This window comes from Argentina silus (assembly GCF_951799395.1).
Source record: "Argentina silus genome assembly, chromosome: 2".
Taxonomy (NCBI): domain Eukaryota; kingdom Metazoa; phylum Chordata; class Actinopteri; order Argentiniformes; family Argentinidae; genus Argentina; species Argentina silus.
The window spans coordinates 7,869,048-7,880,951 of record NC_139656.1 but is presented as its reverse complement, the minus strand read 5'-3'; the positions used below and the strand labels follow the sequence as shown (position 1 = coordinate 7,880,951).

General features: G+C 41.6%; 1 protein-coding gene across 4 annotated transcripts; it reads left to right on the top strand.

Moving 5' to 3' along the window:
• Positions 1-364: 364 nt before the first annotated feature.
• On the top strand, positions 365-6,844 carry tnfsf13 (TNF superfamily member 13). Of its 4 annotated transcripts, none has more exons than XM_083696488.1 (6): positions 365-574; positions 3,239-3,338; positions 3,482-3,532; positions 3,634-3,752; positions 3,917-4,055; positions 4,452-6,844. In XM_083696488.1, exons 1-6 carry the CDS (start codon positions 377-379, stop codon positions 4,559-4,561), a joined length of 717 nt encoding a protein of 238 aa, XP_083552614.1. In that variant the 5' UTR covers positions 365-376; the 3' UTR covers positions 4,562-6,844. The 4 variants fall into 4 exon arrangements, with proteins under 4 accessions (XP_083552614.1, XP_083552613.1, XP_083552612.1 ...); XM_083696487.1 differs by having other exon boundaries at positions 3,239-3,356; positions 3,485-3,532; XM_083696486.1 differs by having other exon boundaries at positions 3,239-3,356.
• Positions 6,845-11,904: the final 5,060 nt, after the last annotated feature.

Sequence of the window (11,904 nt, the reverse complement as noted above, 5' to 3'; positions counted from 1 at the left end):
TAGGCCTAATCTAATAATAAATAAATAAAACAAATCATCATCGTTTATTTTGGTGGCCAAATAGCCCTATTGATTTTATGGATAGACCTATTATTTTTCATAAATGTCTATGCAATTTCAAAAATGCCGTCAATTATACAATCTTTCATTGTTGCAGAAATACTGAGCTCCTTCTTCCGTTATTGTGTAATGTGGGACCGGATGACTCGATGACAAGACAAGAAAATTCCATCCCCACCCCCGCACCCTCTCACGATGACATTTAAAAAGTGAAAGTAAACAATCACATGAATCATTACGGCTTCACACGTCTATGGGAAGGGCATTGCCCGCAAACAACTTGCTCGCAAACAACTTTGCGATTGACTGTAAGATAATGGAAAACACGTATACAGTCCATTTTCATGGTTCATATCTCCTGTACGTCGTGTCTCTGGGTTTGGCCTGCACATGCCTTAGCCTGATGGGTATACAGTCAAATCAGGTCCGACAGATGCAGAATGAATTGCGAGAGCTGCGACAGTGGACCAGTCTTGTGTGTGGAGAGACAGGAGATGCTATCTCGAACAGCGGGGTAGGTGAGTTCATCGCATAATGCAGACACGAAAAGAAAATAAACACGCGTGAAAAGGTTACCTGATTCATTATGTAAACTGTATGTGCTTAATTGGGAAGTCGTCAAGGTAAACCCCAAGCAAACACAGCCACGTTGTTGCAACGTAGTGTCAACCTTGTCAGAAAGTATAGGCGCTATCAAGACAAGTCTGAAGTTGGAAATACAGCTCAGTGGGAGAAATACATTTTTCATCACTGCATTTTTTAAACATACTCCTCCTATTTCAGGGCTCCAAAAATATTGGAAAAATCATATAATGTCCAAATAACGTACTCATGTTTAGTATTTGGTCAACAATTCTTTGCACGCAATAACTGCTGAAGTCTGCGACCCACTGACCCCACCAGACATTACATTACATTTATATTTATGCCATTTAGCAGACGCCTTTATCCAAAGCGACTTACAACAAATACATTTGTGTAAGTAAGTGAATCATCATCACCATTTATTATAAGAAAAAGTAATCTATGCTATTGGCAGTCACAATGCTAGAAGAAGGAAGAATTACTACCCCCCTGTACAGTTTCTCTATTTACAGTAGAGAAACTGTACAGGGGGGTAGTGGGGATGAAGAGGTCTTTAGGAGGGACAGTTAAGATGTAGCCTGAAGAGATGGGTCTTCAATCTACAGCGGAAGATAGGTAGTGACTCTGCAGTCCTGACAGCAGTGGAAAGCTCATTCCAACAGCCAGGACAGTGAAAAGCCGTGACCGAGTAACGCGACTGCTGCCTCCATGTAGAGGCGGCGGTGCCAGGTGGCCAGCCGAGGTGGAAGAGCGGAGTGATCGGGCAGGGGTTTCGGGGCTGACCATTGCAAGTAGGGAGGGGCTGTTCCCTTTGCCGCCCAGTAGTTGAGCACCAGGGTCTTGAATCTGATGCGACCTGCTACCGGGAGCCAGTGAAGGGTGCGAAGGAGGGGGGTGACATGGGAGAACTTGGAGAGATTGAACACCAGACGGGTGGCAGCATTCTGGATGAGCTGCAGAGGTCTGATGGCGGAGCCGGGGAGCCCGGCCAAGAGTGCATTGCAGTAGTCAAGGCGAGAGATCACAAGTGTCTGGACCAAGAGTTGTGCTGCTTCTCTGGTGAGGAATGGACGTATCCTTCTGATGTTATAGAGGAAGAATCTACAGGAGCGTGCTGTTGCTGTGATGTTCGCTGCACAGGATAAGTGGTTGTCAAGGATCACCCCAAGGTTTTTGGCTGTCTGGGAGGATGGAGAAGTCTTGGAGAGGGCAGGCTTTCAATCTTGTTAAGGTTGAGCTTGAGGTGGTGGGCTGACATCCAAGTGGAAATGTCTGTAACTGTGAGTCAGATGTGAGTCAGATGTCTGTAACCTGTGAGTCAGATGGGGGGAAAGAGAGAAAAATTGAATGTCATCTGCGTAGCAGTGGTCAGAGAAACCATGTGAGGAAATTACTGAGCCAAGAGAGTTGGTATAGAGGGAGAACAGTAAGGGCCCTAGGACAGAGCCCTGGGGGACCCCAGTGGTGAGGGCTCGTGGAGAGGACAGTGATCCTCTCCACATCACCTGGTAAGAGCGATCAGCCAGGTAGGATGCAAACCAGGAGAGTGTAGAGCCAGAAATGCCCAGTTCTGAGAGGGTGGAGAGAAGGATCGGGTGGTTTACTGTGTCGAATGCAGCTGACAGGTCCAGAAGAATGAGAAAAGAGGAGAGGGATGAAGCTTGAGCAGAGTGGAGGCCTCTGTGACAGTAAGGAGAGCAGTCTCAGTAGAGTGCCCAGCCTTAAAGCCGGATTGGTGAGGGTCAAGGAGGGGAGATGGTGAGGTAGTTGGTTAGAGACAGCACGTTCAAGGGTTTTAGATAAGAAGGAGAGAAGGGATACTGGTCTGTAGTTATGGACAGCAGGCGGCTCAACAGTTGGTTTCTTGAGAAGAGGCTTGACTCTGGCTGTCTTAAAGTAGATAGAGTAGATAGTGTGGATAGAGAGGAATTGATTATGGTGGTAAGGACCGGAAGGAGGTCTTTGGAGATGGATTGGAGAAAGGGGGAGGGGAAAGGATCGAGGGGGCAGGTGGTTGCCCGCTTGGATGTGACCAGTTTTAGAATTCAGCTGTGAACTATCAGTGAGCCCAATTAGTATTCAGCTTGATTTAGGTGTGTGATTTGGAATTGCAAGTTGTTTTGCAGTTGTGTTGACACCAGGATGACACCAACCTTTATGCCACCACAACGCTACGTTAACAGAGTAGTCATTAGGTTAAGTTGGCACCAACTTTGCCACAACCTCACCACAGCCTAACTTCAAGGTTGTCGTTATGTACTGTGTTTGCTGGGACTATCTTTGGCCTTCTATTTCTGCCGCTGAAGCATATGGCTTGTGTTACAATATTAAGCTACAGTTTTAGAGGTAGTTGATCCCAGGATGACAGAAGTTTTCTTGATCTGATTCCTTGCATCGTAAATGTATGATAAAATGAATGTAGTGTCTGAGTACTGAGAAAAGCGCTGTACAAAACAAATGCATTATTATTATTATTACTACTACTACTACTACTACTACTACTACTACTACTACTACTACTAATAATAATAATAATAATAATAATAATAATAATAATAATTAATGCTAATGTCACCTCTGGCATTTGATACAGATGTCTGACTCTCACAGACGCACCCCATGGGAAGGAATTGACAATGCCAGGGGAAAGAGAGAGGTTTCAAGACGTGGGAAACGGAGGCAGCGATGCACTGGTCAGTCTCGGTGCACTGGTCAGTCTCTTGTCCCCCCCACCCACCCACCCACACACACACACACACACACACACACACACACACACACACACACACACACACACACACACACTAAACTTGCTTATCATTCCCCTGTCATTCAGCAGGGAGGAGTGCCTTTCTTCACCTCCATCCTCTCTCGTCCCACTCATATGGTGAGTCGAAAGCACTGATAAACTGCTCTTCATCACATTTCTGTACATTCTCAATCTCTCTTTCTCTAACAAGTAGGTTTGTATCCACTATTTTCTCTTAGATGAAGATGATTACACATTGGTTAAATGGGCTCTTGGAAAGAGTCTAGGGGATGGACTGCAGGTATCTGGGGAAACGGTCACCATAGTAAACGAAGGGACTTACTTCATCTACAGTCAGGTACATTAAAGCATCAGCAAAGTATCATGAATATTGTCTTGGTGGCTGTCTTTTTTTGTAGTCATGCTGCACAGAGCATCTGATTGCTATATCATGTGGTTTTGGAGTCAGCCCGACTGCAATATAGTCTCCGTCCACTATAACATGGTTGTACTTGTGACCAGGTGCTGTATAAAGATACAACATGGACCATGGGTCACGTGATCAAAAAGCGTCTACATGGAACTGAGACCAGCTTGATGAAGTGTATACAGAGCATGCCCAACAACATTACTGTGGCCCAAAACACTTGCTACACAGCTGGTAAGTCTACTCAGCCCAGGCCAGTGTGACTTTGTTTCAACCAAAATTCACAGCAATCAGGCTACTGATCATGTTTGTTTAACATAAACCATAACAATAGGTGGTTATCAATAACAATGTTATAATAGGCTGTGTGTGACGCTATTGTGATGCTTATTGATAAGTTCTGAAGTTTTTCACACTGCAGTTTCTTATCCTAGGGCTATCGCTTGTCCAGGGTTAACTTACTCTCAATTCAGATATGCCTATTTTGGCACTGTGTTTCTGGGGCTAAAATGTCTGGCTCAGCTAGCCCTGGGCTAAAGTCGGTGCTAGCCCACTTAAGATTGTGCAAGTGTGAAGACTGTGCAAGTCTATTTTAGCCTGGGGTTAAGAGAGCTATTGTTCCTCCCTCAGGCGTTCATTACCTGGAGCCAGGTACCACTCTGGAACTCTCCATCCCCCGCAAAGCTGCTGGTCTCGTCCTCAAAGCCCACGCCACCTTTCTTGGCATGTTCAGGATCTGACACTGAGTGTTGAACAAACACAAAACCTGCTGCCTCTAGAAATCTACTAATCCCTTAGCACTACAAGCCTTATGACCCACTAGACCTATTATACCGTTCTCAGACAGAAAAACACTTCAACTGCACTTCAATAACTGTATTGATCATTCCAAGCATTACTTTTTAGATAGATGTCTGTGTGTTGGATCAACTACACCACGGAACATTCACTTAGCACTGTATTTATAGAAATCTTTGACTTAAAATTTTACCTTTATAAACACTCTCATCAATAATCTAACATTTAGCTATTTAGCAAGAGTTTACTTTCACCATTCATGCGAAATACTAGGCTACAGTCAAACATCACAAGTTTACCAGGGCAACAGTATTACAGTATCACAGGGTTAAGGGAAGTATATCTGATGTAATGTTGTATGTTTGCAAATGCCGTACACAAACATTCAAGAATCAAATGATAATTAGTGCTACACTGCTGATGATAATAATAATAATAATAATAATAATAATAATAATAATAATAATAATAATGTATTACATTCATAAAGCACTTTTCATTATACAAGAATAATCTCAAAGTGCATAACAACACTTTATGAGGAACACCTGTACACCTTCTCATGGTGGAGGTTGTGTAATGGTGTGGGGAATGTTTTCTTGGCACACTTTGGGCCCGTTAATACCAATCAATCATAGCTTGAATGCCACAGCCTATTTGAGTATTGTTGCTGACCATGTGCATCCCTTCATGGCCGCAATTTACCCATCTTCTAATGACTACTTCCAGCATGATAATGCACCATGTCACAAAGCAAAAGTCGTCTCAAACTGGTTTCATGAACATGACAATGAGTTCAGTGTTCTTCAGTGGCCTTCCCAGTCACTGGATCTGAATCCAATAGAACACCTTTGAGATGTGGTAGAACGGGAGATTCACAGCTTGAAAGTGCACCTGAAAAATCTGCAGGAATTGCGTGATGCAATCATGTCATCATGGACCAGAATCTCAAATGAATGTTTCCAACATCTTGTGGAATCAATGCCATTAAAAATGTAGTCTATTTTAAGAGCTAAGGGAGGCCCTACCCAGTATTAGTATAGTGTTCCTAATAACGTGTTCGGTGAGTGTATATTGTTGAGTGTACTGTACAGCATCATTGTAAAGGTCATCTTTTCCTACTGTACAGCATCATTGTAAAGGTCATCTTTTTATTGTTTTTACACGAATGTTGTGTTTAAATGTGGCGTGTACTTCTTTGGATTGACTGCTTGCTGTCGAAGAAATACAGCATATTAATATAGATTTTCTACTCTACTGTTTGTCATTCTTGCCTATTGTAGACAAATGTATTTATGATAAGACAGCGACCTCTTGTGGTTGATGCATGATAGGGAGCAGAGGTGTGGTTATCAGATAGGGATATGCGTAGGAATATATTCAATGTATGTACGGCCTTTCCTTTTATTCATAGATGTTTTTTTGAAAGGCTTGAACAACGACCGTCTTGTTATGGAGTCAATTTCACGGCACAATGATTGACCTCAAAAGAATACAAATCTTAAACGAAAAAAACTAATACGTTCTCAAATACATTTTTTGAATTGTAAACAAGGTCCCAGGTCAGAGTAGGGCATTAGGGCTATAGCCCTGGGCTTTTTGGGGCGGTTTTCAGAGATGGAAATACAAAAGTCTGAGGCTTTGGGCCAAGCACCGGTGTCAAAGGTGACAAGTGGAAAAGTGTAAATTACATCTTACTGATGATGATATAGTGCTAAGGATCTGAACTTCTACCTGAATGAATCGTGCCATCCAGTAATGCTCCAGAGATCTATAAAAGGACAAGAATGGTTTAAGTAAAAGAACAAAAGGGTATATTCTGTTAAGATTCATTGAATAAGGGCGCTTGGTGGCGTACCACACTAATGCGCATACCACATAATCGCAAGGTTCCTGGTTCGATTCCGACCCTCGACATATCTTGCATGTCATCCCTCCTCTCTCTCACCCATCCTTCCTGTCAACCTCTGCTGTCTCTATCCCAATAAAGCAGAAATGCCCTAAAATATATATAAAAAAAAAGATTTATTGAATAAAGCAGAGAATCATTCTCACTGTGAAAATGTGATCTAGAGCAGTGGATCTGGTGTGCAGAGATGGAGAGATCGACAGAGACTCCTAAAGACCCCTTCACCACCCCCCCCCCCATACTAACCCTAACCCCGAGACCTCTACCCCCCTGTTCAAGTTCTCTCCTGCTAATAAAATATATTTAAAAACAACAACTTTGTCTTATGATGACTGTTGGATAGATGATTCATTTACAATTTACATAACAAATGTATTATTGTAAGTCGCTTTGGATAAAGGCGTCTGCTTAATGCCATAAATGTAAATGTAAATGGGAGAGAGACAGAGACGGAGAGACGCGATGGAGTGAGAGAAAGCCTTTCTTTGTGTTATGAAACTCAATGCCCACCTTTTAGTATGCTTACAATGTATTTGTCTTTTAGATGTCAATCGTTATGCCGTGAAATTGACTGCATATGTATTCAATAACGCCATTTTATCCATGTTCATTGTTTATCCATATTCACGATGAAATCGGAGGGGACTGTCGATATGTCCGTTCGTATGTCACGCGCGATATCTCAGACACGACTGGGACAATGTTGACCAAATTTGGTTGAATGATGCGTCTTGCTGTGGAGATTACGCATTTACAAAATGACACTGATTGGCCCAAGGGGATACTATAGTAACTGAAATTTCAAGCTTCGAACAAGCAGTTCACACAAGGAGGTGCACTAGATCATTCGTCGGGGACAACATGTTTTTTAGACTTTTTAGTTTATGTTTTAAGATGGAAATTATAAGTAAAAATAAAATAGGAAGAAAAATAATAACAATAGCAGAAGATTAAAAGAGTAAAGAATAAAAAAGTAAATGAATAATAATAAGACAGTAAAAAGTGGGGAAAAAAGGTTTAAGGCAATGTTAAGGGTTAAGTCTACCTAAAAGAAAAACTCAAATGTATTGGCTATAGCACTGTCTTTCTTTCTTTTTTCTATTTCTATTTTGTACACTGTCTCAGTTGCTACTACGTTGTAATATGAATCGTCTACAATAAAAACACTTATATAAAAAGATGGAAATTAGTAAACTCAAATGTTTCCTGTTGCTTTCTGTGAAAAGACATTATAATGTAGACGCCTGAATTTATCTAGCAAGAGGTAAATAAATTGTAAAGAAACACACAACAGTATTCTCCCAATCAAAACCCAGTAGGCCAATTTATTGAGACATAAGATCACTGTCGAACTTCACAGCCCAACAGTTTACTCAGTCATATTTTAAAGGGAGGTAGTCCAGAGCCGACTAGCGTCTCCTTCTGCCCACTCTCCTACGACGCACACTGGTCCTCGCCCTGCGCCTTCTGCGGACGGGGCGGGAAGTGCGTCTGCGTCGTCTGGGCATGTTGATAATTAATGAGATAATGCCCTGCAGGTGGCGCTGCGGCTTTATAAAGGCTCCAGAGTCATACGTCATAGGGGCATCGCTTGACGTCACGATGTCTGTTTGTCAAAACATCTGTGTTCATTTATTAAAACTAATTTGTCATTGGAAAACAGGGAAACCGTGAAGACCCAATCAAGTTTCAATACAATAAAAAGTTTAGAAACTATTTAAATTTAAAATTCAGTAGTTTCAATATAATATTACCGACATCCTCCTTAGAATGCATATATTGACCTTTCTGTACATTTTTGTACAATATACAGTATTGTACAATATAAATGTATTATCATCATCATTATTTATTATTAAGCAATTAAAGCAAAAAAAGTTAATTCCAGGAAAGGTTACAGAAGCATTGGAACCTTGCCCATATATCCATTACAATGGCACTGGTACAATTCTGGCACAATTCAGCCATTTGGCAGCAAATGTAGATTCAGAATAATCTGTATATTTTTAGACCAGACCTAGCATAATGCATTGATGGTATTAATTATTCATCATTTATTTTAATACTGTTTTTATTTACAGTAGGATACTGTTTGTGTCTGACTAATACACTGTTCATTCACTTTATGTAACCTAGGTGAGGAAGTGTGTGGGAAAATGGAAAGTCTTCTCTTCCTCTCCTTTGGTCATAGCAGAGCAGTGTAACCTTTATTGTGTGGTCGGGTCAGCTTTGCACTTGGACACTTCATAACAATCAGCTTCACGGGTGGAGGGGGAAACAGGACCGCCCTCGCTCCAAGTTTCCATAAACAGACCTGACCAGGCTGGTGCTTAAGGCAATGTTCATGTGTTCTCTGATTGATCTAACTTACATCCATGACAAACTAAAGGATTAACAAGAGAAACAAGTACAGGGTAAGTAGCTTGATGGGAAGGAAAGAGGTAGGAGCAGAGGAGACAGAGATACAGAGGCGGAAGGTGAGCACTAAATAAAGAGATGGTCATACTGACAAAAATGCATTGTACTTGTATTTCCATGGTTTCAAGACAGAGTGATCACTCTGACCTAGATAGTGTTCAAAGGCAGAGATGTGCAGATAGCTCCCTCTGGCCCTGCTCCTTTCTCACCATTTACAGTGCCAGGTTTACACAGGTATTATTTATACACTGCAACACAGCAAAAATTGACACAATGGAACAGGGTGAAGGGTCACCACACACACACACACACACACACACACACACACACACACACACACACACACACACACACACACACACACACACACACACACACACACACACACACACACACACACACACACACACACACACAGCTCATGACCAGCTACTGTACTGTACTTCTGACAAAGTAACACAAAACTACTGCCAGACTAATATTAACACTCAGTGAAGATCCATAATCCTCTCATCCTCCTGTTCTGCCTGGTTTCTTATTGAGCGGATTATAAGGCTCCATGCTGCCTTTGGCTTTTTGTTGCTTGAGGGGAGAATGCAGGAAGACAGTAATCCTGAGAGAACAGACAAGCTGTACAATGAAATCCGACTCATACCTCAGACCAGAGGTTTCTGTCTCCTTCACAGGCATTTAGGTTTCTAATTATCTACATGTACTCAAGTGAGTGGACAGCTTTTTACATCAATTCCAACAAGAGGTGAAAAGAGAAGGGAATAGAAGAGGAGTGAGAGAGAGAGAGAGAGAGAGAGAGGATTCCTGCTTTGATAATGGAGGAGATGTTATGGTCACGACAGATTGGATGATTTATCACTCTAACCACAGCGGTAGTTGTGTTGTTTGTCCCTCTCATTCTCTCCTTAGGATGTGGTTGACAGAGAGGAACACAAACTCATTCTCCGACCACAGACCACAATCCTGATTTCCAGTCAAACTGAATTTGAGTCTATCTATCACTCAGTCTACCTCCCTAGAGGTGAGATCTCGATTTCACCCTCCATAAGTACTGGATGCTATTTAATCTGATGTTTTCTTCGTTATCTATCTGTGTTTTCATCAAGGACTATACTGTACCACAATATACATTATACATATACATTATCCCCCTGTACTGTACTCACATAGCTTTCTCCCTACATCACAATATCTCTGAGTTTAGTTACTGCTTCAATCTGCAGAAACTGATTTTAACAGGAAGCATCAGAGTCTTTATTCCTATAAAATGGACTCATGCAGGCTGGTAAGATCCCCAATAAAGATTCACATCACATCCTGAGAGAGAAACACTGGACACAGATAGCCAGTGGGGGATTGGTTGTGATGGAGACTTCATTCATAATTGATCAACGCTAATTAGGGAGCGGGTCCTTTGTTGAGAGGATGCTAATTATACATGCAAATTAGCAAGTCAGCAATTGCCTGAGACTACATTTTAAATGGGACCAAAATCTAAACCTAGACATGACTTGATTAATCTAATGATGGAGCAAAGTAGTAATACAAATAAACATGCAGTACATACAGACTCACACATGCACACATTATTGTTTGCATGTGTTTGCTGCTTATACATGAGGCAATTTCTTTGTACTGTGATCCAAACAATTGGTTTCTTCATGTTTAAAACACATTAGCATTAGTATTTTGCAGACATCTGTGCCAAAACCAGTCATGGGTAATGGGTCTGGAAAGTGTGATTGACACAATTTACACAGGAATATTTTCCAACCAGGCTTTAGCAGTATCAAAACTTAGAAAGCAGGAAACACATTGAAACATTTCATGTAATGTTAATGTTCAAAGGAGAGCGTTTGAGTAGACTGTAGTGTTCAGATGGCTGCACTGTATGTGGAGGTAACCAGAGTTTGTGCTGGGGGGGTTACAGTATAAAGAATCCATATAAAGTAGGGGTTAGGTCACATAATCCAGGACAATTTATGCCTGCTCTTGTCTCTTGAAACATAACACGGCAGGTCCTACACATTGCTTACATCAGTTAAAGCTGTCCAGTGAGTCAGAGTAGAACACGAACAATAAAAAATTGTTGTTGTTCCACCTCAGCCCTCTTAAAAAAGCTCTGCAGATGAGCAACTCTCTCGTAAGTGGGTGTCTTTGATCCCAAGGGCCAATTAAGAAGACAAGCCCTGTTGAGAGGACTCTCATGTTCTGTCAGTTAAAGAATACGGTTGCACAATTCAAAACGCAATTACTCCTCGTATTACTCCCCATCTAATAATTCCAGGATCAGTCACACTTCCTGGCTTTTGCAGCTCACCTACCATACCAGATAGTTTCAAGACAGAAACTTTTTCTTTTAATCAACTGAGAATGACTCTTCTGGTTCAGATGGTCAAGCTCAGCGGCAAGGCCACGTATCATTGTGAACCTTTGTTGTTTCAAACCACTTTAGCCACTTAGAACGCTTCCCTGTATTTTCCCTGTCATCTTTAAGTGACCAGGTTCATAAATAGACTTATTCTTAGTTGTGGGCAGATGCTGTGTCCAGTTGTGTGACCTTTGTTTGTTAAGTAAGAACTGGAGAAAATGCCACAGCACTTCTCCATTCACTGGGTTCAATCCAGCAGAGAATCTACAGGCAGAAAGGCGATAACAAGTTCTCTATTTCACATCCTCAACAACTCAAAGCAAAAAAAGACTGGCAAAGCCACAAGACTTCTTTTGATACTCCATGTTTCAGAGTGTGTTTTGTTTTTTGTCAATTTTGTGTGTACTATCCATCACATGCTGAAAGACAACTGTTATTTATACAGGATTCTTTGAGGGTTTTAGGTATAAATGCATGCACACACACATACAAAGGTGAACACCTGTGTAGAATTATACAGAGACCTCTCCTGTCATTAAGAAGCAGTTATTCACCCTGCGGGAGGAGGTGTGAGT

Coding starts and splice junctions, on each gene's coding strand:
- tnfsf13 (XM_083696486.1), top strand. CDS start 377: ATGGAAAACACGTATACAGTCCATTTTCATGGTTCATATCTCCTGTAC. Junction 3,753..3,916: donor CTTACTTCATCTACAGTCAG/GTACATTAAAGC, acceptor ACTTGTGACCAG/GTGCTGTATAAAGATACAAC. Junction 4,056..4,451: donor AAACACTTGCTACACAGCTG/GTAAGTCTACTC, acceptor TTCCTCCCTCAG/GCGTTCATTACCTGGAGCCA.